The sequence below is a fragment of the Hyaena hyaena genome, unplaced genomic scaffold, assembly GCF_003009895.1.
Source record: "Hyaena hyaena isolate Hyena2069 unplaced genomic scaffold, ASM300989v1 scaffold_45, whole genome shotgun sequence".
Lineage (NCBI taxonomy): Eukaryota > Metazoa > Chordata > Mammalia > Carnivora > Hyaenidae > Hyaena > Hyaena hyaena.
The window spans coordinates 5,078,989-5,104,645 of NW_024080677.1; the positions used below are offsets into that span (position 1 = coordinate 5,078,989).

The window sequence follows — 25,657 nt, forward strand, 5'->3', positions numbered from 1 at the left end:
AGATACAGCGGGCCTACAGTGACCTGGTTAACTGTTAATGAAAATGCTTCAGGGTCCAATAAATAGTAGATTAAAGAATGAGCCAGGTACCTGGCAGGGGACAAAGAAGAGGGCCTGAGGCAACCAGTAAGGCAAGGTGTGGGGACACTAGAAAAGATGGGCTTTGCTAGTAGCTAACGGAGCAGAGGATGAACCTTTAACTCCTGGCCTGGCAGCAGCGGGCCACAAGCTTATCCTCACAATCTGGGATAAAGGAACGCTTCAGCGGTTCTAGGACACCTAGCACGAGCTAGCTCCTAACCAGGAGTATCTCAAGTGAGAGCTTCCTGATTAAAGAGAAAACCAGAGAAGGAAGACAAACTACTGCAGGTTCCAGATGAGAGGTCTGGGCCTAAACCAAACCTTTGGCAACAAGAAGATGAAGCCAAGGAATATTTAAAAATAAAATAGGCCAGAGGATACAAACTAGAAAATACAACTAGAAGAGGCCTAAGTTCTGGAGATCTAAAGCACAGCATACTGACTATGGTCAGTAACACTGCACACTTCAAAACTAAGAGACCAGATCTTAAATGTTCTCACCCCATGACAGAAATGGTGATTATGCAATGTTATAAGAGGTGTTAGCCAAAGTGTAACCAGACTGCAGTATACAAATGTATATAACTGTATCAAATCAACGCAGTTGATTTGTTGATAAACTTATACAATGTTATATGAAAGGGGGGGACAGTGGAATCTAATGGAGGAAACAGGGGACCCAGCAACTACAATACATGATGGAATTAATTCATTTCACAGGATAAAGTCACAGGACAAAGTCACATTCCTTAGACCTGCATGGAAAAAAAAAGATACACAGTAGCCTGCATTATAACCAGGCTCCACTCCAAATATTCTCTGTGCTAGTTTCAAACCTTCTACATTAACAGAGTAAGATGATATGGTCCCTAGGCACCCCCACAAATGTCACTTATGCCTTATTATCAAGGTGTAAACATAATAGAAAACATCATTATTAGTCTATAAATATATAAGGCTATTTACAAATTATCAAGGAAAAACAATTCAAAGTTTTAGCAATGAGTTTTTCAATCACTCAACAATTTGTCAATTGTTGGGAAAAAAGTAGTGAATAGGCAATTAAAACAATCTCCTGATCTTTATAGAGCTTAAAATTTAAAATGTAAACCATTATTAAGCTGAAGCTCTTTTGTCCTTAACCAGGAATGGTCATCAAAGTCTGTTAGGCCACAAAAATAAGAGCTAGTACCAGGAGGAAGTTACTTACACCTCATTCTCATCAGTGTTTTTATATATCCCTCAAACCATAGCACAGTTCTTTGCCAGAGAGAATCAGAGGTTAGCATTAACTAAATAAGTAAATAAAGTGAAATGAACTATAATTTACTAGGGCTCCAGAAGATATCACAGACGTGTTGGGGCAAAGAAAACACAATGCAGTCTTTGTTTCAGTCTTTTTTTTTTCCCTGAAGTTTATTTATTTTGAGAGACAGAGAGAGAGAGAGAGAGAGAGAGAGAGAGCGCACATGCAGTTACTGCATGCAGGAACAGGGGAAGGGCAGACAAAGAGGGAGAGAGAGAATCCCAAGCAGGCTCCATGCCCAGCACAGATCCTGACACAGGGCTCCATCCCATGAACTGTGAGATCATGAACTGAGCCAAAATCAAGAGTCAGATGTTCAACCTACTGAGCTACTCAGGTGCCCCATGTGACAGTCTTTTAGAAAAATTTACATTCTCTGGATACCTAGTATGTTCACGTCCTTGAGTTTAAAATGTTATATACCAGCCTGCAATATAGGAATTATGCCTACTGCTCATTAGAAAACCAGCTTTTAGGGGCACCTGGTGGCTCAGTCGATTAACTGTCAGACTTCGGCTCAGGTCATGATCTCATGGTTTGTGGGTTCAAGCCCCTCCAGCTCAGAGCCTGGGGCTTGTTTGGGATTCTGTTGTCTCCCTCTCTCTCTGACCCTTCCCTGCTCACTCTGTCACTCTTTCTCTCTCTCAGAAATAAATAAAACATTAAAAAAATTTTTAACAAAAGAAAGAAAACCAGATTTCAAAGGACAGGAGGTCTTGTCCACATTTCTGCCTCCTACTAACGGTCTTAACTCAAAGAGAAAAGGCAAAACAACATTTTTATGTTTACGAGTCTAGTGCATTACACTAGAACTCCGGGCGTTTGAACCACAAGAGCTACTAATCCTCTTCAGGTTTTCAAGGCAATCTTTTTATCAAAGCAGGTAATTGTTTTTAAGTGGAGTTTTTCTGAAGTATATTTAAACTGAAAAATCTATATTTAACAAAGCATAGTAAAATACACTCACTGGAACTGTAAAGAAACCTCTCCTCTTGTAAGCCTTGATAACATTCCTGTCCAATCAGTTTTGCCTAAAGCAGATGAAAAAATGTTTTATAGAAACTGTCTTCTACTTCTTTCTTAGACATACTCTTCACGATTGAGTCCAACATACGTAATGGGCTCAAAGGAACGTTTCTGAAGAGTAGAAAGCTGGGGTCTATCTTTTCTTCCTTTTCTTGATCATTGATCACTCTTTGTTCCCAGTTCCCACGCTTGAGCTTGCCACATCTATTGCTTCAACCCCACAAACACTCGGCAGACTTCACCTCCTGCCTTCATGGTAAATTAACCTCTACTGCTGAGAGACCGTCTGCCCCTTCCACAAGCTCTCCTAGGTCCTCTGGTGCTGTTCTGCCTTCTAGGCTTAGCATGGGAAACGGGAACTACGGACCAAGGCTGAAGTTTGTCAGATAGACAGCAATTCTTCTGAGGTCATGAAATCCAAAGTAAAAATGAAATTCACGTGGCCCAGGTATAAAACAGTAAACAAGCAAACAAACAAAAAGGGTAGCCAAGATACAGGCTGCCTCCTCATAGCTTCTGAAAAAAACAGAAAGCAAAACTTCCCTGTTTTATTTAAGCAGGGGATAAACCCCATTAATCGATAAACCCCATTCATCCACTGGCTGGGGCTCTAACTTCAGAAGCAGCCCAAATGTCAATGCCAATATAAAGAAAGAGGCATTCACCATGGGGGCTCACACCTGTCCAGGACAACAGGAAGACTTCACCGCTGTGCATCAAAATGTTTTCTATGCAGCCCCATTCGCTGAGCACTGACCTATGAGCAAGGCTGAGGGCCCAAGCCCTAGAGCATCTAATCAAAAGCCAAATAAAAGGAATCTTTCTTTATAATCTCTATAATAAAAACAGACAAAGAATCTTTTTAGTGAGCAGACTTCTGAGTTAAAAAGTTAAAAAAACAGAATTTGAAAGACTACATTAGAGGTGGCAATTCTAAGACAAAAAAGAGGTGCTCAACATATCAGTAGTTTAAGAGTTAGAGAGATAAAACACTGAATTTTTTACCTTAACTTTCTACCTAGTTTTAAAAATATCATTAACATTGTATTTATACTCTATTGCCATCAACATTTAAGCTTCCTGGTAATCCCTGTTTTGTTCTCTAAGACATCTGACTATCTATAGTATTACCAAACCTGAGTTGCACAATCTATAAACATTGGGAAACAGGTTTCAAAGTTTTCTGAAGAAAATATACAGAAGGCTGGCCAATTTCCACACACTGTTGGCCACTTAAATAACATTTCTAATTAGGTTACAAGTAAAGAGGATTTCATTATATTACAATTTTGTTTACTATGGCCTTCATCTCTATACTGGTAATGTCAAGAGAGAAAAGCTGTCTATTACTGCTCTCTATCTGACTCTAAGCATAGTATTCTCTCTCATTTAGAGAAATCGTGAGGTTTTGCTTCTTTCATAAATATCCAAACTAGAGGTGTGAATATATATATATTCCTCTAAAATAGTTCCTCAACCAGTGAATGATTAAAAACTTTCAAAGTGGACATTACAACACTTTTGCAAATAAAGGCCTTCTTTCCTGGGTAATGGTTTCCTAAATCCTATTCTTGAAAAGAGGAAACAAAAAGAATATGTCTCATATAACCATAATTTAGGTGAAACAAGCCCTTTTATTTTAAATAAATACGTGATTCAAATGATCACTAACCATTAGATCAATGACAATCCAAGCCCCTTTGTTATATTTTAATATATTAATTCATATTCTTTAACTTTTTACCCCTTATATTTCTAACATGTAAGTTTCAAAGACCCAGAGCTGGAGAATCAGTATTTTAGACACAGTCATGTGCTGGTGATATTTTTTCCCCCAATTGTTTCCTGCCTTCTTTCACACAGTAAACAGCATTCTGGAGTCAGACACGGCATCAAACATACTTAAATAGAACTACAGGTGTACTTTTAGATTTACCCTGCTTAACAAACCTAAGTGATATTTCACGTCAGTTCTAAAATAAGTTTATCTTAGTAGGATCTGGGTGGCTCAGTCGGCTGAGTGACCGAGTTCAGCTCAGGTCACAACCTTGCAGTTCACAAGTTCGAGCCTCGTTTTCGGGCTCTGTGCTGACAACTGAGATCCTGGAGCCTGCTTCAGATTCTGTGTCTTCTCTCTCTCTGCCCCTCCCCTGCTCATGCCCTGTCTCTCTCTCTCAAAAATAAATAAAAAACATTTTAAACAATTTTTTAAAAAGCTTTAAAATAAGTTTACCTACCAGATTAAAAACTAAAAATCCCAGATAAAACTGAATAATTTAAACAATTTTTTAATATTTATTTTTGAGAGACGGACAGAGCGCCAGTGGAGGAGGGGCAGAGAGAAAGAGAGACACAGAACCTGAAGCAGGCTCCAGGCTCTGAGCTGTCAGCACAGAGCCCAATGGAGGGCTCGAACTCGTGAACTGCAAGATCGTGACCTGAGCTAAAAGTCAGTTGCTTGGCCAACTGAGCCACCCAGGCACCCCAATAACTTTAATAAAATCATTTCTGCACACAATTTTTTTTATCATTCACAATCAGAGGTGAGGAATTACAGAACCATGAGGTTAGATTAAAAACCTAACAATATTTCTGAATGGCAATAACAAGTAATAGAAGTCAAATCCTTAAGAGCTCCATTCAGAGTCATCTGTAATTCTCAAATGTACTATCTATCCAGTGTTGTTTTCATTAAGTGGACCATCCTGGGACTTTACAATCTTTTGTTAAGTTCTTTGTCACAGCACTAAAATTCCATTTGCTGGTCTGTGACTGACATTTTGGAGAAAAGGCAGAACAATGAAGTATGAGTTGGTTCATACAAGGTCAAGAAATAGAATCATATCCCCAACCTCTTCAATATAACTTAAGTTCATGATCTTAATTGTTAACCTAGTCAAATTCAAACTTTGAATTCTTATGAATGTATCTTTTGATGTTCTTTGACTATCATAGGATGTAAAAATATCAAGCAACAAAGCTGCAAAATATATAATCAATTACCAGGTCTTTTTGTCTTAATGTTTGTGTCAGCATAAATTCACAATATTGACATGTTTAATTCAATAAGCATTAATTAAAGCTTACTATTTACAAAGGGCTTTAGGCTCTACCGAACATTTGAGTATGACAAAAGCTTTGTCCTCAATGCGCAGACGAAACAAATATACAAATACCTATATGAGAAAACATGATGTGAGTACCATCAAGGTAAACAACACAGCCCTTTAGGGAAGGGCGATTATAATCTGTTTCAGGTCAGAGACAATCGTGTGAACCAAGCCATGGGAGGAAATAGAAGGAACATGTGAAACAGTGAAAGACTAGAGCCCAGTGCAGAGGAGGAAGTAAGACTCCAAAGACAGGTAAGAGCCACAGTGTCTGCAAAGGGCTTAGAGTCAGGCTGAGTACATATAATAAACTCACTGAATGTAGCTATGCTACAAACAAGACTGTGATTCTTGGAGGGGCATAACAGTAACTAATGAAATAAGCTATGTTGAAAGCATAGGAACAAAACGTGTTTCTATGGATTAAAGAGCCTGCTACAATCCAGAAAAGGGAATAAGAAGCATTTGACTCAGGTGGTTCCGCAGCGACACTGAAATGGAAAGCTGATGTACTTAGAATCAACTGGAATTGGTAGATTTGGTATTCAGGGCAATGAAGATGGAAGGGGGCAGTCAAAAGATCAGGCCACAGTTCTGAACCCGGATGACCAAAAGAACGGAAGTGCCCTAATGAAAATAGGGAAGTCAAGGGGAAGAACCGGACCTTTTGTATTGTTTAGTTCAGGAGAAGAAAAGGGGAAAACAGGATCTGAGTCTTGTTAGGAATGTTACATTTAAGGAATGAGGTGCAAACATCTGGCACACAGTTAGAAACAACACTAGAATACTAAAGAGGATGACATCTCAGTTCTCTCCACAGAAAAGATACTTCAAGGACTCTAAGTACAAGACATTTAAAGAATGGGAAAGGAGCACTTCGGTGGCTCAGCTGGTTGAGCAGCTGACCTGGGACTCAGGTAGTGATCTCTCGGTTCTTGAGTTCAAGCCCTGTGCTGACAGCCCAGAACCTAGAGCCTGCTTCCCATTCTGTGTCTGTCTCTCTCTCTGCCCCTCCCACTCACACTCTGTTTCTCTAAAAAATAAACAAACATTAAATTTTTTTTTAAATGGAAAAAGAAGAGAACCTAATAGAAGTCACTACTGGTCTGAGGCAGCAGAAAAAGCAAAATGTCTTAAGAGCTACAATGTCTGGTAAGAATTTCAAACACTGAAACTTCAAGACCTCAGAAAGACTAAGTACCCAGAAAAATAAAAGCCCACAGAGACGTGTCATTGAGAAATGTTATGATTTTTAAACAGTCGGGTGGCAAGGCTTTGGGAAAGGGAAATGGCAACAGAGAGAAGTCGTTTAAAGGATAGAAAAATTCCACTATCCTACTTCCATAGACACATTCTAATGTAAATCCAAGAGCAGGTTGGTAAACCCACTGGAGGAGAAAGGGAGAAAAAAATTCCTTTATTTATAGCATTTGATGGTTTCCTTGGTGTAAATGCTACCACCATGGCTGATTCCAGGCTGCCAAAAGTTGGCGAAATTCTTGCCAGTACAAGCCAACTCCCGGCACACCACTGCAAACCACCTAGTCTACGGTCTACACTGCAACTGAGCAATCTTGTGGCAAGTTTCCTCTAAACTCAACTGATCCATAATCATTCTGTGGGACAACCTTGCATCAATTCGCAGAAGTCCACCCTACTCTTGTTACATTTAGCTTTCTCAACTATATTGCAACGGGAAAGGGTTAGATGTTGAAAGCCCAATGATGTCCAGGCATGCCTGTCTTTACTAAGAAAGTCACAAGGAAAAAAACAACAAGAATCATATGTGCCAAAAAAAAAAAAAGGCTTCCTAAACCATTTTATAATTATTTCCTTTGTTAATGTCAATTCTCCACCTAAACCTTAACTGTCTTAGAAAACTTGATTCAAGATTGGTGTTTTCCCACAGCCTACTTCATTCAGCTCCTGGGTAGTTCTACTGTGGCGATGCAAAGACTAAGTAACAAAGTGTCAGCAGAGTAAAAGAAACAAGAACAGAACATCGCGCACACGAGTCCCAGTCCCACTGAGAGGCGGCAGAGATATGTGGAGAGGACCATAAACTAAATCAAGACACACGGGGAACTCGGATCCAGCTCGGCCGCTTGTTAACAGGGTGCTGGCATCTCTCTCAGTTGTAGCTCTTAATGAAAAATGAACAGCAATACCGTGCACACAGGGTCAACTTCAGGTAATATGAGCACATTTAGACAACGTCTAGCAGTAGCAGGTACTCGATCGCCTACTTGGTACCGTTCAGAAGGCCACACGAGTAGGGACCCTGGACACAGCTCAAGTATACTGCCAAGAGCACCAAGGAGGCCCACCTCTGTTGTGGGACTATGGCTGGTCAACTTCTAAAGACTCTACAGTCGGTCCCCATTGATCTGCCGTTATCACCGGGTCCACAAATTCCTTCCACAGTCACGCCCTAGAGTCCCAGGCCCCACAACAATACGGAGTCCGAAAAGTTCGCCTAAACACAGTTTCAGAAAGAGTAAAAAATGTTGTCACAAACTGGTTGGGATCAAGCTACCAATTAGGTTCCTACTTGTGTCCACATGAGGACCTGCAGCATCTTACCTCAACAAGGAAGTTGCATCAACAAACCAAAACAATGCACCTATTTATAATGTAAACAAACCCAGAGGGAAGAATCCCGTTTCTAATCTTCAGAACTGCAGGGTCCCCCCCCCCCCCCGCCCCAACCCTGCATCTTTCCAAATACACCTGTCTTTGTGGTACTCCACATTATCTTCCCTTAGGTTACGTTTCACACGCAAGCTTCTCTAGACCTCTTGTTATCAAAATATGAAACACACACAGGGAAGCACAAAAGCTGATTTATTTTCCAAAAGAAACTGCCACCCTTGAAAACCAGGGCAATAATATTCCTAATTTATTTTGTCCACGAATTAGTTGCTATTTCTCTACTGACAAGGGCATGAAGTCAGTCGCAGGTGGGAAGGAATATTTTAAAACTTAGTATATTCATAGATTAAGTTTCACGTTGGACACCTGTCCTCCAGATGCCACGAAGTTTTCTACAGATGCATGTCCTCTGAGGCGCGCGCACACACGTTTCCGGTAACGCCACAACACTCAGAAGCAAAGGACGACCTCTACCTGAAAGGTTATTAATTTTGAACTTGCTCCCAATGCCGCGTTAACTTTCTACTAAGTATCTACAAATTAAACGCGTTCTGAAACCCAAAGTCACACCGCCACGCCCCCACCCGCGCTCCCTCGCGCGGGGCTCCTCCTTCCCTCGACACCCCCCCAACCCAAGCTCCCTCGGCTCCCAGGGAGACTGTGGGTCCCCACCTACGGTCCCAGGGAAGCCCCGCCCCTTCCTCCCGGCTCCGGAGGCTCAGCCCCGACGGCACCCTCAGACCGAAGCCGCGCTCTAGGCGCACGGAGAGCCACAGCCGTTTCCCGCGGCGCGAGGCACGTGCGGGGACGGCCGGTCACCGCCCGCTGGCCGCCCTAGGGCAGGCGGGGTCAGAGGAGACACCCAGGATGACGGGCCCGGGCGTGGGTGCCGGGCCACCCCCGCCGCCGGCCCCGCAGAGACGCTTACACCGCGTCGCCGCGACCTCTCGGTGCGAGGGTCCGGGGGGCTTCGGAGCGGCCGGGTCGGCGCCGACGGACGCCCGCCAGGGGCAGAGCTAGGCCGGGGCGCAGCGCGGTCTCACGCCAGGCTGGACGACGGAGAGACCAGGCGGGGTACGAGTCCTCTGCGACGCCGCCCGGCCGCGTCCCTGCCCTCGTGGGGGGCGCGTTCCCGACCCCCACGAAGTCCCGGCCGCACTCACCTCTCGCAGGTGTCCGTCGAGTCCACCTCCTCCTCCTCGGCTGCCATGGCCGTCGTCGCCGCGCGAGCGCCGGGTCGCGCCTCCAAGCCGGCTGACTCGCCGACTGAGACAGCCGGGGCCAGCGCCGCCCTTAAGGCCACCGCCGCCCGCGCATGCGTCGCCCTCCCACTCGCACGACGCGGCGCGCGCCCGGCTGGCCCCACCTACACTCACCAGCTGCGCATGCGTCCTCCTGTCAGGTGCACTTCGGAACGGGCGCCGGGCGGGGCTGTACACTGAGGCGCGGGTAAGGCTCGCCTGGCGGTGCTAGGAAGGAACCGGTTTCAGTAATGACTGTTAATGCATCAAACGCTGATATTAACCGTCCGTGCTGGGCACTGGGCAGGCATTCTGTCAGTACCTTGGGACTGAGGCCAAGATAGTGTCCGATAGATGCCGCAAAGGCGAATGGAACTGCAGTCGTGGAGAGGACTGTGGCCTGCGGCCAGCCCTTCCCTCCAGGTGGGGAGGGAAGGGGAAAGGGTGACTCAGGACCCTCCGTCGATATTCGCCCACCTGCAGGTACTGGTCTGGGTGCTGGAGTTCCAGTAGTGGCCCGACCAGCAACTCCTGTGAGCCCCGCCCTCTGTATGCCCCGCAGGGGTGTCAGTCAGCGGCGTTCCTGAGCTGGAATCGCCAACGTAAATGTCAACCTTCTTGACCTGTTTAGCCATCACATACTGTGGGTTTGTAACTATACCTCTCCGTATTGTAGGGGCCAAGGGCAGGCTGTCCCCAAATGTGCCACTTTGGCATACTGATTATTTTAAATAAGTTACTTAAGAGACAGTCTATGTAGGAAGAACACTCAGACCCTCCTCAGTCCCCTGAAAACAGGAAATCAATCACCACGTGAAAGGTACCCTCCTTGTAAGGTGATAAGGCATCCTTATCACCAAAAATAGGAATTGAGAGCCAAGGAAGCTTTATAAACAACCTTGCTACTTTTTACTAGTTTACTACCCCGGCCCAGATTCTGTTTAGAATTCCTTCCTAATTTGAAGCTTCCAAAGTTAAGTTTTCTATATCTGGTCAGTTCTTCACAGATGTATTGTCTCTGTCTGGAAAGTATAAAAACTGCCCGCCTTGGTCATTTCTTTAGGTCTCAATTTCATTGTTGGGCCTCTGTGTAATAAAACGTTGTTGTTTTTTTTTTTTCCTCCCGTCAGTCTGTCTCATGTAAATTTAATTCTTAGTCCAGTTGGAAGACCTGTAGAGAAGAATTTTTCCTTCCCTTCACTACCGTTCATCTGTTCTCGTACCGTGTGCCTGCTCTGTGTCCACTCTGTTTTAGTTGCTGAGAAACGATGTATTGAAAAGGTCTGAGAGCAGGTCCTCCAACATTCCAGGACAGCCTGGTGCCCTGTTTCCAAATCCACTTCCTTTGGGTGACCCACTCTCCACTTAACCTTGAGTCAGAGTGCTCAAGTTGGAAGATCTTGACTGTCCAATCAGATAGTCAGGTGTAACATTTTCAAGGACATGACCTGTTCTGCACACAATTCCCCAGAGCTGTTGCATCGGAGAAACTAAATGCAGCCATTGTATCACCGTGACTAAGTGTGCCACCCAGTCGGTGACTGGTGCCCCACTGGTTCCAAGGTGGGCTTTCATTTTTAGCCCTCCCCGCCCCCCGACAGGGATTTTATTTTATTTATTTATTTATTTTTTTATTTTTTTTAGGGAAAATGCTGTCACAGGACCCTGGGTCTTTCTCCGAAGTCTGCCAAGCAGGCACTAGAAAGCCAGAATGGAGCGGAGGCATGGAGGTCTTTCTGAGGGCTTCAGGGGCCTTGCTGGCCTATAAATGTCAATAATGTGCTATAATTAATCAACGTGAGAAAGTAGTGTGGTAGGGAGATAATAAGAAGGACATAGGATAGTAAGGGAAATGGTGCCTGGGTCAAGGGAAGGGCATGGACATCAGCTGTTTGACCTCAGGGGGAAAAGTCACATGATTAGGGCTTCTTAGACTCTAGTCTGCATGCAAACTTCCTGGGGATATTTTTAAATTGCAGATTCCAATTCTGTAGGTCTGGTATGTGGCCTGATTATTAATAGAGATTATCTATTTCTTTTTTTTTTAATGTTTATTTATTTTTGAGAGAGAGGGGAGAGTGAGCGTAGGCAAGTGGGGGAGGGGCAGAGAGAGAGGGAGACAGAATCCAAAGCAGGCTCCAGGCTCTGAGCTGTCAGCACACAGCCCTACACGGGGCTTGAATTCACCAACCACGAGATTATGACCTGAGCCAAAGTCAGAAGCTTAACTGACTGAGCCACCCAGATGCCCCAAGATTCTGTATTTCTAATTAGCTCCCAGTTTTCTGGTCAGCACACCACCCTTTAAATAACAAAGCTCTAGAGCAGCAGCTAGAACTTTCTGTGATGATAGAAACGGTCTAAATCCCTCTGTCCAGTAAAGTAGCCATGAGGCACATGTAGCTATCGAGCATTTAGAATGTGACTAGTGTGACTGAGTTTTTTATTTCGGTTAACTAAAATTTAAAAACCCACATGTGGGGCGCCTGGTAGCTTAGTCAGTTAAGTGTCCGACTTTCACTTAGGTCATGATCTCACGGTTCGTGGGTTCAAGCCCTGCGTCCGGCTCTGTGCTGACTGCCAGCTCAGAGCCTGGAGCCTGTTTCAGTCTGTGACTCCCTCTCTCTCTGACCCTCCCCTGCTCACGCTGTCTCTCTCTCTCCTAGAAATAAATAAAACATTAAAAAAATAAAAATAAATAAAAACCCACACGTGGTTAACAGCTACCGTCTTGGACAGCAAGGTCTAGATTGTATACTCCTTATCTATGAAAATGAGAGTTTGAAACTGGATGGTTCTCTATATTCCTTCTGGTGTTCTGTGGTTTCAAGTTGTTTTCAAGGTGTGTATGGAGGGAGGGGATGGAGGAGGGGGGAGATGTTGCACATGTTAAAATTTGATGTAAGGATGAGGGATCAAGAGCTCTACCATGGTGCTGTGGCAGAAGAGGGCCATGGTCCCCTAAGGTCTGGATTCTAGAACTCAGTGGAAGAAGTGCCCTCCAGAAACAAGAGACTCTGACTTGCCAATGAATATCAGTTGAACTCTTCAAAAGCAGATAAAAGGCCTTCTTTAGCAAGATACAACAGCCAGGCCATAAAGGAAAAGAGCAAGTAATGTAACCACATCAAAATTTAAATTTCTGTGTGGAAAAAAAAGATGTACAATAAAACACAATGCAAAAATTTGAAACAGATCTGGGTTTAATGTCTTCAACATATAAAGAAAAATTAAAGAATAAAAAAAAAAGAAAATAGATTTTTAAAAAATCCTTCTGAAAAAACTCTCAAGCCATTAAACAGACAGAAGATGCCTATACTCCTCTGGGATCAAGAGAATGAAAATCCAAACCATGATTGACATAGCTAAAAAAGGTTCATGGTTCTAAATATTGGCAAGAACCTGGATCAATGGGGAATACTTCTACCCAGTCCATGGGAGTGCCAATTGATATAGCCATTTGGAAAACAGTTTGGAAGTTACCTGTTTAAAAAATGGAAAATTAATATACCCTCTGACCAAGCAATTTAATTTCTGGAAGTCCAGTCTCTCTCGTGTGCATATGGAGATATATAAAAGGATGTTTCTTTCAGTATTCTAATAGTAAAAAAAAAAAGTGGGGGGGAAGAAAAAGAAGAAAGGAAAGAGAAGAAAAAGAAAACAAAATAAGAATGCCCATGATTAAATAAATTCTGATTCCCCCATAATATGGAATGCCTTGACAGTAATTAATAAAAATGAGGTAAATCTATATTCACTAATTTGGAAAACTCTCCAGTGCATATTGATGAGTAAAAAAAGCAAAATCCATGAAATATGAGCCAAAAGTTCGTTCTTTGAGTTTCACAAAATTGATAAACCCCTAGCTAACTAATCAAGATTAAAAAAAACAAACAGAAATAAAGGCTACCAGTTTGGAAAAGAGGATGTGACTACAGATCTTACCAACATTAGGATGATAATGAGGGAATATTACAAATAGCTTTATGCCAATGAATTTGACAACTTAGAGAAAATAAACAAGATTTTATCTTAAGTTAGAGAACATAACTTGCCCAAAACTGACAGGATAAAATAAGAAACTTGAACAACTCAATATTGATTTTTAAAAAGTTGAATATATAATTTTTTTAAAACTTCCTACAAAGAAACATTTTTTTGAATAATTAAGTAATCTCCTCCAATGGTGGAGTAAGATGGTCATAAATTCTTTGCTCCTTCTCACATTGAAAGTTGGCTCTATTTTCTCTCCCCTTCTGTCTGAGCTGGGATTTGTTTCAACCAATAAAATGTTTCAGAAGTGATGCTGTCATTTCCAAGGATGGAACTTAAGAGATCTGTAGCTTCAGTGTTTCCCAGCTCATACAATTCCTCTTGAAAGTCTGACTACCCTGAGACCACCATGCTGTGAGGAAATATGCAGCACCAGACTTCTTTGGATTTCTAGCCTGGCCTCCACTACCGAATGCTCCTGAGTGAATGACACCAACCAGCAACATGTGGACTAAAACATCTGCCCAGATGAGCTTAAGTTCCTGACAGAGCATGGTAAAAACCAAATAATGGTTGTTTTAAACCACTGTATTTTGAGGTAGTTGCAGGTTTACCTGCAGTTGAAAGAAGATGGAGCCATCTCATGGATCCTTTACCAGTTTTCCCTTGAGGTAACATCATGCAAAACCGAAGTTCAAGATCACAACCAAGGTATTAACACTGACGTAAAAAAGGATATAGAACATTTACATCATCACAAGGGTCCCTCATATTGCCATTTTGTAGCCACACCCACTTCTCTCCTGCACACACAAAACCCCTCCATCCTTAACCTCTGGCAACGACTAACTTGCCTCTGTGGCTTTGTCAGTTCAAGAAAGTTATGTAAATGGAATCATACAATATGTGACCTTTTGAGATTCACTTGTTTCTCTCAGCATAATTGCCTGGAGATTTATTGAAGTTGTCAAATGTTTTAGTAGCCTGCTCCCTTCTATAGCTGAATAGTATTCCATGGTTGGATATACTACTGTTTGTGTAACCATTCACCTATTGAAGGACGTCTGGGTTATTTCCAGTTTGAACCTTACAAATAAATCTACCATAAAAATTCATGCACAGGTTTTTGCATAAACTGAACTTTTCATTTTTCTGAGAGGAATGACAATGCAATTGCCAAGTCACAGGACAGTTGCGTATTTAGTTTTTTAAGAAGCTGCCAGACTCTGCCAGAGTGTCTGTACCATTTTTTGTTCCCACCAGCAAAGCGTAATTGCTCTAGTTTCTGCACATCCTCGCCGGCATTTGGTATTATCTGTGTTTTTTATTTTAGCCATTCTGATAGGTGTATAGTGATGTCCCATTGTGGTTTTAATTTGCATTTCCCAGATGATGGTGACGCCGAGAGAGCATCTTTTCACATGCTTATCTGCCGTCCATGTACCCTTTTCAATGAAATGTCTATTCGTGTCTCTTGCCCATTTTCTGACTGTTGAGTTTTCAGAACTTTTTATGTTCTCTAGATGTCAGATATATGGTCCACAAATATTTTCAGACCTTTGTCAGATATATGGTCTCCAAATATTTTCTCTCATATGCAGTTTGTCTTCTCATCGTCTTCACATTGGCTTTCTCAGAACAGAGTTTTTAATTTAATGAAATCTACTGTACTGATTTTTTAAGGGTTTGTTCTTTGATGTTGCCTAAGAACTCTTTGTCTATCCTGAGGTTCCAAAGATTTTCTCCTTTGTCCTTTTACTAAAAGTTTCATGGTTTTCATGTTCCATTAAGTCCATGATTCATTGTGAGTTCATATTTGTATAAGGAAAGAGGTTTGGGTCAGGGGTGTTGTTTGTTTATTGCTGATGGCTATCTAATGGTTCCGGTACAGTCTGTTGAAATCACACAGTTTTTGACATACTACTCAGTAGTCTCTTGTCCTCTTACAAAGGACATATGATGTATAAACAATAGTAGATATTTTTCAGGGTAAGGAGACATGCAGGGGTGGACATGAAGATGTGGTGCTTAAACCCCTCTTCAAGGAAGGACTTCTTACCCCAGCTGCTGTCAGAGTTTCAGTAGAACAGCTTTCAGTCCTTTCAGTCACCTACAAAGAGCCACCTCACCGAGGTCATGCCCTTCTAAGCAAAAGTCCCATCTAACAATGGCTGGAGGTGGGAATATAAAGGACCAACTGTTGCTACCCAAAATGGGATGATGCAGATGAGCCTGTTCGACTCCAGAATTTCTTGTGGCTGAAGCTGTCAAGCCTGCATCACAGCTCAACTTCTTCCCAGTCCCGCCGACCCCCTCCTTCCCACGGATGTTGATCGCCAGGGCACTCCCAGAACATTAAACCCTCTCCCAGAGACTGCTTTCTGCAGAAGCCAAACTGTGACACTTGTTTTCATTTGTATTTAATGATAAGCATGGCATTTGACTTAGGTATTGACAAGTGAAAAGGTTATGACTTGGTGGGTTTTATACTACGATCATAGAAGCCAGTCACATTAACTTTCCTCAGGACATCTACTCTCAACATGCACCACCACACATGTGGAAAGGAATCTGAAAGGTAGGGAGAGGACAGATGTGAGCGGTAAGATTCGCACGTGCATGCATATATAAGAAAGAGAAAGATCACAAGTGAAATAGAGCGAGACCTGCAAGCTGCCATCTCCTCCATCATCGTGGTTTGTAGGGGTGCCAGCGCTAGAAAGGTAGATGTGTAGGTCGGAATCCAGAAGTACAGCAGGGCCAAATCTCCCCATCAACATTTGATCAAAAATCAGATAGTTATGAGCCTGGAAATAATCTCCAAACTACTACCGCCTCCCACTCTCATGTCCTAATATTTTTACGACTCCTTAGGAAGATTTAGACTCCAAGAAAGAAGTCACTGAGCATGATTGTCCAATTTCAAATTCCAATGCCAATGAAGGTGGGGGCAGGGAAAAGAGGGAAAGGAAAACACCATAGGAGCCAGCATTCAGTTTCCAGTCATGGGTTCCCTTGGCCCCAGGAAATTTGAAGTCATGTGATTTGGGGAGAGAAGGTTTTCTTTCCTCCACATTCCATCTCATTTGATTATAATAGAAGAACCCTGGATTCTTATTTTTGGTTGAATTGGTGTTTCTTAAAACACTTTTTCCTACCATATTTCAGATCTTTTAACCTTTATTTTCCTTCTGGTTGTTTTTTTCTTATCTGAAATAGGAAGCATCCTCATAAGGCAGGAAAATGCCCTCCAAAATGTTGACATTGAAAATGTCAGGTGCCTTTTTCTGTGTTTGAACTTCCAAGAGCAAAACCCTTCTATGTAGGCATTATTTATGCCCCTGAGCATTTGTAGCAGGGGCAGGCTTATACAGTAGCAGGAAGTGTTCATACCCATAATTCCCTCTGACATTAACATTGCCTTTTTATTCACCCCCCCTCGCCATTTTGCAAATGCATCCTTCAGTTTAATACAGCTTATTGAATATCCATTCGGTTCAGTCGGCACTTGTGGCAGAAAACAAACAGCAACTGGTATCTTGGCTCTATGACATTTTCTGCCAAGTGGGAAGTATCTGTTTGTGATGCAATAAATACTTGGTTCTAAGTAATTCAGCAAATTGGCTTATTTAGCTTCAGCTCTGCAGGGATGCACAGAGGGAACAATTTTTACCCATCATTGATTCTACACTGAAATACACTGATTGTCCATGCCCACAGCTGGAAGAATTTTGTGGCGGTGAGAGTGAGTGAGCAGTTAGTAGAAATGATGTTCTAAGTCATTGCAAAACCAGCAGTAATCTTACTGCTTATGCACATGGTGGGAGCCAGCTCTTATCAGTTCATGAGAGTCTGTTGTTCAATATTCAGGAACTTTTGAGCTGGATGTGAAACCTTGGAACTTTGAAATTGGGGACTATTTATGCCACAGAAATTGGCAATCATTTGCGATCAGGGCTTTTTTTTTTTTTTTTTAAGATCCAGTTTATCAACACACCATTGCCTACTATACCATAATAGAGGTGAGTTACAGAGAAAGTGGCAGGCAAAGAAATTAAGGTTTCACAAGAAAATGAGTAAACCCAAGTAAACTAAAAATACACAAGAAACAGATGACAAAATTATAACAACTTTCTGAAATGGTACAGGTATGCATAAGTATATTTAAGCACTCTAAAGATAGAGATCTGATTATTAAATCAAGCAGGTATGGCAATGATTTATGAACGTGAGTCTCAAATAAGGCTTGTTTTATTTCAAGTGGAGGTATACAGCACAAATCATAATAATTATCATAAAGTGAACACCCTCACGTAAACACAATCCAGATGATTAGGGAAATTTTGCAGGAAAAAAACAGGACACTCTAGGAGAAAGTAATGGCATAGGAATCCGGGCAGGCAAGCCGCAGAAAAACAAAACAAAACAAAACAAAAACCACTTGCAGCTCCACGACAGATATTTGAGCTTTAAGAATTTCAGTTGGACAATATAACCTGCTCTGGATTTTCATTTTGTTTTAATATCAAGATGCTTCAGATCAATTTATGAAGACCTAATTAGCTGTGCTGATGATTTTACATTTAATAGCCAAATTTAGGGCTTTTCTTTGGTTGACTCTTCTCCTTTGAGATATGAAGGTACTGGTTAGCTATCCTCCCCTCTAAGCCTAGTCTCTGATTTCATGTGCCTTTGACCCTTAAACAGTATAGGCTTGAACTGGGTGGACCCACTTATCTGTGGGTTTTTTCTTCAATAAATACAGTACAGTGCTATAAACATGTTTTCCTTATAACTTTCTTAACATTTTCTTTTCTCTGGCTTGCTTTATTCTGAGAAGGAAGTATATAATCCATATGACATACAAAATATGCGTTATGTATATAACTTTATATTATCACTAGGGCTTCACCAACAATAGGTTATTTGTAGTTAAATTTGGGGGGAGCCAAAAGTTGTACATGAATTTTAACTCTTCAGGGGGTCAGTACCCGACTCCCACTTGGTCAAGGGTCAACTAATTCTTCACTTTAAGCAGGGGAAATGGATTATTATTAAATATCTTTCAAGCTCAGTATCATATACAGTTTATACATTGCTATCTGCTACTTTTGCATCAACTCACCAGTCTCCCAAAACTAGACATTTAAACCATCATTTATATGCATATGTGCAATTCTTTTTGTGGGGGAAAGTTGTATATTAACAAAAGTGATAATTTAATGATAGTCAACACATGTAGTTTTACTAGGTTGAGTCTATCATTTTTTATCATAAACATTTTTTTCTGTGCATTAAAACATTTCAAACAAAAATTATACCGTAGCATGTGATTATGTGGAAATGATCTACCAAAGTGATCATACCCTCGTAGCAAGCCCATCCTATAAGCCTTGTTTTCCTTCCTGGTGTCCAGCAGAGCCTCTGGTTCTCCACATCAAAATCTGGTCAAGGATTATTGCAGAAATATCAGAGTACTTGTCAGTAGCTGCAGTTGGTTCGATGTTTGTTAATGTGCTTGCCAGTTTTCACTGGGGTTGATCCTATCTCACCTGAAGTATAACAGTTCCTTGAGAATAGACATGTGTTCTCCACTTCCTTCATAATTCCCAGAAGCACTTAGAACTATGCTGTAATCTATATACTGTGCGGACCAAAGAAACCTGCTTGTTGACTGAGTTACAGGTCAGGTGTAAGTAACACCTGCAAGGAATTAAACATGCTACCTCATGAAGCCAATTGGTCTTTCCATCATTCTTATCAGTTAATATTATTTCCATGAAACAAATGGGAAATCAGGGAATAGAGGGGCTCTATTACCTACCACAACCTATACAGAGAACCAGTAGCAGAGCCAAGAGTACTTTTTCTCTGTCTCTTTGCATCATATGCCCTGTGTTGGTGGTGGCTATCCTATGAGGTGGTGATGGATTGATAAAAGGCTATCCCACCATAATTCTCCTCCCCTCTCATTGCTAAGGCAATCTCTTGGAATCGTGCTTCTAGCAATGGTGATAGATTTACTTCTAGTTGAAAAGAGTAATATAGCTGTTATGAAATTGTTGGCCTCCTTAGTGTGCAGTAATAACCACCGAGCTACCAGCCAAAAGTATAATTTAAAGCCATAAGGCAACTGTCACCAGCCAGAGGCTCTGTTCCCATTGCCAGTCAGCCCATCCAAGTAATGCTGTAACCAGTAAATTAGAGCAGCTGAGACCTCAGTTATCAACTAAATTTGTAAATCAGTTATTCACTTGGGCCATGTAATTATTAAGAATGCTGAATCCACTCTTTTTGTCCAGTTCCACTTCTAAGGATTGGATCCAGTGGATCACTGTTCACCCTAATTGAAAAGTTGGAAATCAAGTTGGTCCAGTCATAGAAACATTATGTAAAAATACTGCCAAAGTTGAGGCTAAAAAGTTTAGGCTCTTAACTACAAATCTCCCAGTCTAAATCTCTAGATTTAGGCCCCAGAATTTCATTTTAAAATAAGCTAAAAATATGCTTTGATTATGATAGATAGATAGATGGATAGATAATATCCATAATGGATAGATAAATAGATATAAAGATATATAGCTATAGCCTCTTTTTTCCTCTCCTCTTGAGTATCTTGTTAGCATGATAGTAATTTATTTGGTCGAAAACAAAGCAATTATCACTCTAGGTAAAATATATAGGACCTCAGTTGAATTCCAAAGCAAAAGAGAATTTAGGTATCTTACATAATGTTTAACCATTTTTCCAACTTACAGAACAGTGATTGCCAGATTTAGTTAACAGTTTGATCTCGTAAACCCGGAATGAGATATTTCAGTGTCCATGCAGCTGCAATTCTTAATCTTTTCCTTTAATGGTTTGAATAATCACTGTAATTTAGCCTTTACTCAAGTGTAAGACCTTTTTTCTCTTAAAAGAAAACAAAGAGACATTAAATATTTCCTTTTGAATTATTCTTTAGTGCTCAAAGTACAGGTTTAATTCAAAACCAGTGTTTGCACCGTGAATAACATATAGGGATTTGAATTAAAAAACTTTGAGTCTATGAAAGAAATAGAGTGTTGCTTTAAATTAAAGTTTCTTTAAGTTTCTTTTAATGACTTAAAATTACATTAATATAATTTTTAAAATGTGTTGAAAGCAAAAAAAAAAGTTAAATATGTAACACTAAAAGCACATACTAGAACCTCTTTAGAGTTGTATAATTAAATATCCCTGAGTTGGGAAATACAAAAGTAAGAATTTCATCTAGCAATCAGTTCCCTACGTTGCTCACAAAGAGGCCATTACCCAACTTTACCTATAATGATTTGAACAAATTAATAAACTTTAAACTCATTAATTGAATTCTCAGAGTTGGAGCTATGGTCCAACAGTAGATCCTATGGATTTTACTAGTGACTCATACTCTGTTCTTGAGCAGAAGTAATATGTTTCTAGAAGGTGTTGATAGAAGGAATAGTAAATGAAAAGGGAGGCAGTAGAGCAGAAGTGTATTGCCTTCTCTGTAATAGACTGCCTTAAGGATCCCCATTGGCTAGAAGGCCACGATTTTTCTTTAAAACCAAAAACCCACAGAAACCAAAAAGGACATTGCGTTTTCATTTTAAAACTCTTTTCCAGCAAAAATATATATATAGAAAAGTACACAAAACAAATATCTAGCCCAATGCTTTGTTATAAAGTGAACATTTATGTCATTATCACTCAGGTCAAGGAACGGAACATTTCCACATTCCCAAAACCTCCCTTGTATGCTACTCAATCATTACTCCAACTCTCTCAAGTTAACGTCTCTCTTAAGTTTTAACACCGTAGTTTTGTTTTGCCTGGTCTTAACTTTACATAAACAGATTCATAAAGAATGTGAGCTTTGGTATCTGGCTTCTTTCAGACAACATTTATGCGTGTAATTGCAATTCCCCATAGATGTTCACGTCCATTGTCTAAAGACATCACAGTGTATTGATCTGTGCTATTGCCCTTTCTTTAATGAGTTGCTTTGTGACCTTAGAGCTCTTTGAATAGTTTATTAGCTTACAACACTTCGTGTGCTTTGATGACCTATTCATTCCCATGGGCTTTAAAAATACACCTTTATTTAAGATATATTAGCCTTGATCATTCAAATTCTCAAGAGGGAAATTTTAAAGCTAATATTTCCAAAATAACTTGTACTATTGTAATTGTTTCATATTATTTCCGAGGACTATTTATTTATTTTTTAATTTATTTTTATTTTTAAAAAAATTTTTTTAATGTTTTATTTATTTCTAGGAGAGAGAGAGAGAGAGAGACAGTGTGAGCAGGGGAGGGTCAGAGAGAGAGGTAGTGACAGACGCTGAAACAGGCTCCAGGCTCCGAGCTGGCAATCAGCACAGAGCCCGACGCGGGGCTCGAACCCACGAACCGCGAGATCATGACCTAAGCGAAAGTCGGACGCTTAACTGACTAAGCCACCCAGGCGCCCCTCCAAGGACTATTTAAATAGCAACAGTTGTATACTTTTGCCTGGGTGAAAAGGGGAGTCGTAGGCAAAGGAAAAGGAAGAAAACTCAAAATACAAACATGAAATACTTATTTATAGCCCTAGGAAGAAATATCAGAATACCCAGATTGAATACACATCTTACAAGAAAGAACTAAGGGCTATGTAATTTGTTGAAATCTTTAAATGTTTCCACACAATAAATAAAAACATAGGTGCTTTCGAAGATGGACACTGAGGCACTGACACACTCTGTATCGGTTCGGTTCTTTGGCTTCAATCACAGTAACTCCCTTGAGCCATCTTCAGCAGGAAGAAATGGACTTAAAGGAACCCAAAGGCAGTACAGTTCAGGGGAGACTGGGAATGAGATCAGCATAAAGGCCTTCCCAGAGCCTCCAAAGACATCCTCAGCAGCCACCTTGTAACAAAAAGAATCTACCAGCGCTACCAGTCAGATGGAATTAAACTAGTTTTCATTCTCTTGATTTGTCAGCTCAAGATTCGTATTTCAAGGAGGGAGCAAAGAATTGCTTTGACTTGGGTCAATTATTTTCCCTTTAGCTGGGCAGAGGGGGTAGTGGAAGGAGAACTTAAATGATAGTTCCGCAAGACCTTAAGAAGTGGTTAAAAGGTAATCATAATGAAGGTAACGAAGGGACAGATAGGAAAGAGAAATGGATGGAGAGAAGCTCCAAACCAGTAATATCGACTGCATCCTCCCACAAAACGGCTTCCATTTTGGATCCAGCATGGGCCAATGGAAACTGAATCCTCTGCTCTCTGGATACAGTTTGGGAAATGCACAGTTTATGTCATTATTGCCCCAACTTTCTTCAGGCTTGTGGATTATTGGGATTATTGCTATTTCTAGACTTTATTTCTGGGCATCTCTGTCCTGATTTTTAAAAATTAAAATAGAGGTGGCTGGGTGGCTTGGGCAGTTAAGCATCCAACCTTGGCTCAGGTTGTGATCTTGTGGTTTGTGAGATCTGGCCCCACATCAGGCTCGATGCTTAGCCCACAGAGCCCGTTTACGATCCTCTGTCCCCCTCTCTCTGCCCCTCCCCTGCTCGCATGCTCTCTCTCAAAAATAAACATTTTTAAAAATAAATAAAAATAATTAAAATAAAATAAAAACCAGAAGCTGCAAAAAGTCAGTGGAGCTCCTTGGGGAAGAGCAGGGCTAGAAAAGGAACCATATGATTGTCACACTTCTGTGAGTTGTATCTAATCATTCTTAGAATGGAAAGATTTATTTATTTATTTATTTATTTATTTTTAATGTTTTTAAATTTATTTTTTTAAATTTTTTTAATTTTTTTAATGTTTTATTTATTTCTAGGAGAGAGAGAGAAAGAGACAGCGTGAGCAGGGGAGGGTCAGAGAGAGAGGGAGTCACAGACTCTAAAACAGGCTCCAGGCTCTGAGCTGGCAGACAGCACAGAGCCCGACGCGGGGCTCGAACCCACAAACCATGAGATCATGACCTAAGTGAAAGTCGGACACTTAAACCAACTAAGCCACCCAGGCGCCCCTTTAAATTTATTTTTAACAGAGAGAGCAAGAGACAGAATGTGAGCAGGGAGGGGCAGAGAAAGAAAGGGAGACACAGAATCCAAAGCAGGCTCCAGGCTCTGAGCTGTCAGCACAGAGCCTGACATGGGGCTCAAACCCATAAACCGTGAGATCATGACCGACTGAGCCACCCAGGTGCCCCAAGATTCATTTATGTTTGGATGAGGAGTATAATCCCATCTAAGGTTTTGTTTACAAAAATGCAAATAAAAAATTGGAAAGGAAGGCCTTGCCCTTTAGGCTTTAACTGTTACCTATAAAGAGTGAAAGCCCTTTCCTTTTATTGGAATCATTGTATGAGATTTAAAAAACTATCTCTCTGGTCGCTGTATACTGACTGGTAAAAAGAAAATGATGGTTAGAAGATTTTTCTAATTTAAATAGAGCATTACAGGGTCTGTGATCACTATACTTCCTGGAGTTAATCTGGAAAGAGATATAAAAGTCAGTGGCCAAAGTAACACCCGTCATCCCTGGTGCCTTGGGCTGTAATTCACTGAATTCTTTTGCTTAGAGCACACTGCTATTTGTGAATGGATAGACATAAGGAAGAAAAATCCAAGGGCTATGCCCCTGGAGTGAAGTCAGAGGCCAGGCCAGTTTTTGCGCCATCAGTCCTGTGCAGTGGTACCCATTCTGAGCAGTCTCTGCCTATTCTTGCAGTGGGATTTCAGTGAGCATGATCATCTGTCTGCTCCAGTCCATCTTCTGGCCCTTCCATACTCAGAGCAGAGGAAGAGGAGACTCTAAGGAAAATGGTAGGGAGTTCACCTGGCTGGTAGCATTTGTGTTACCATTTCTCACTTGACTGACATTGGCTAGATGTCATGGCTTCCGCAACACAGAGCATCCACTGCTCGCTCTCTCATGAGAAGCACTGGTAGTTTGTTGGAGACCTCAAGCCAAGGGACCTCCATCCCAACATTTCCTGATGTAGATAATGTTAACTTTCAGTTAGAGGTCAGTAAAAATAAAAATGTGAGTCGTCCCATTAAACACACACTATGAATTCTATCCCCATCCAAATTCTACAGTGCCTGCTTGAGATGTTGTTCAGGGGTGGGGAAAGGAGACCCACACTGAGTGGGTCCCTAAAGACAGAGGGATGAAGTGAAAGCTGTTTGCTATTTGTACCCCCCCCAATGGAAAAAGGTAGAGTAAACCTACATGTGTGACCTATGGTGGCAAATTTCAGAAAACTCTCTCAATCCAGCTCAAATGATAATAAAATTTATAGAGTCATAGCTTTAAGTCCAGAAGAAGAGGGGCTTCAGGGCTGATGTAATCTGGTGGCTTTGGCTTCATTTCCCAGTAATCTGCTCTTCTCTGCCCTTCCCTGGTGTCAGTGCATCTTCAGAGACATTGGAGATGATTACAAAGGTCTGAGTTCCTATCCCAAGTGTGCCAAAGGCCAGGGAAAGAGTTGATACTTCTAGAAGCTGCACCAAAGACCCTGTCAAACTGTTCATTGCATCTCATTGACCTGTATTGTCATGATTACCTATGTATCAGGCGTTCAGTCAAGTTCTGTCTGAAGGGATGGCGGATCAGCTTTTCCTAAGTCCTGGGGCTTCATGGGATTCTAGGAGTGAAGAGGGAACAGATTCTATGTAACAATATTCTCTCTAGAATCCCCCCAAATGATTGTAATGGCTACATCTAATCTCTAGATCTAGGCACTTGGATTGTTTCTAATTTTTCACAAAAATTCACAAGGACATATAACCCTGTATATATTCTTTTGAATACCTCTTCTTTTATTTCTTGGAATGTAATTCTAGAAAGGGAATTGCTCAAAATATTAACATTTCTTTTTTTTTTTCTTGTGATCCTTTTAATAATATTCTATCACCAGCTGAATTTAACCCTGATCTTATTCCACATATTGATAGAAATTACACTTTCTTTTTTTTTTTTTTACAAATAGTTTATTGTCAAATTAGTTTCCACATAACACTCAGTGCTCATCCCCACAAGTGCCCTCCTCCATGCCCCTCCCCCCCTCCCCCCCACATCCATCAGTCCTCAGTTTTTGTCAGCATTCAAGAGTCTCTCATGGTTTGCCTCTCTCCCTTTCCCCCACCATTTCCGCCCTTCTTCTCCCCCTTGGTCCTCCGTCAAGTTCCTCCTAATCCTCCTATACGTGCAAACATATGGTATTTGTCCTTCTCTGCCTGAC

The 25,657-nt window shown here is 41.3% G+C and overlaps 1 protein-coding gene across 2 annotated transcripts in view; it reads right to left on the reverse strand.

Annotated features, from left to right (window-relative positions):
- ABHD5 (abhydrolase domain containing 5, lysophosphatidic acid acyltransferase) overlaps positions 1–9,478 on the reverse strand; it is a 29,174-nt gene extending 19,696 nt beyond the window's left edge. The window contains exon 1 of one of the 2 annotated variants that reach the window (XM_039230359.1): positions 9,339–9,478. In XM_039230359.1, coding sequence (XP_039086290.1) covers positions 9,339–9,385 — 47 coding nt within the window. In that variant the 5' untranslated portion in view covers positions 9,386–9,478. The remainder of the gene's footprint in view (positions 1–9,338) is intronic. The other variant, XM_039230358.1, reaches the window with a different exon arrangement.
- Between the last annotated feature and the right edge of the window lie 16,179 nt (positions 9,479–25,657).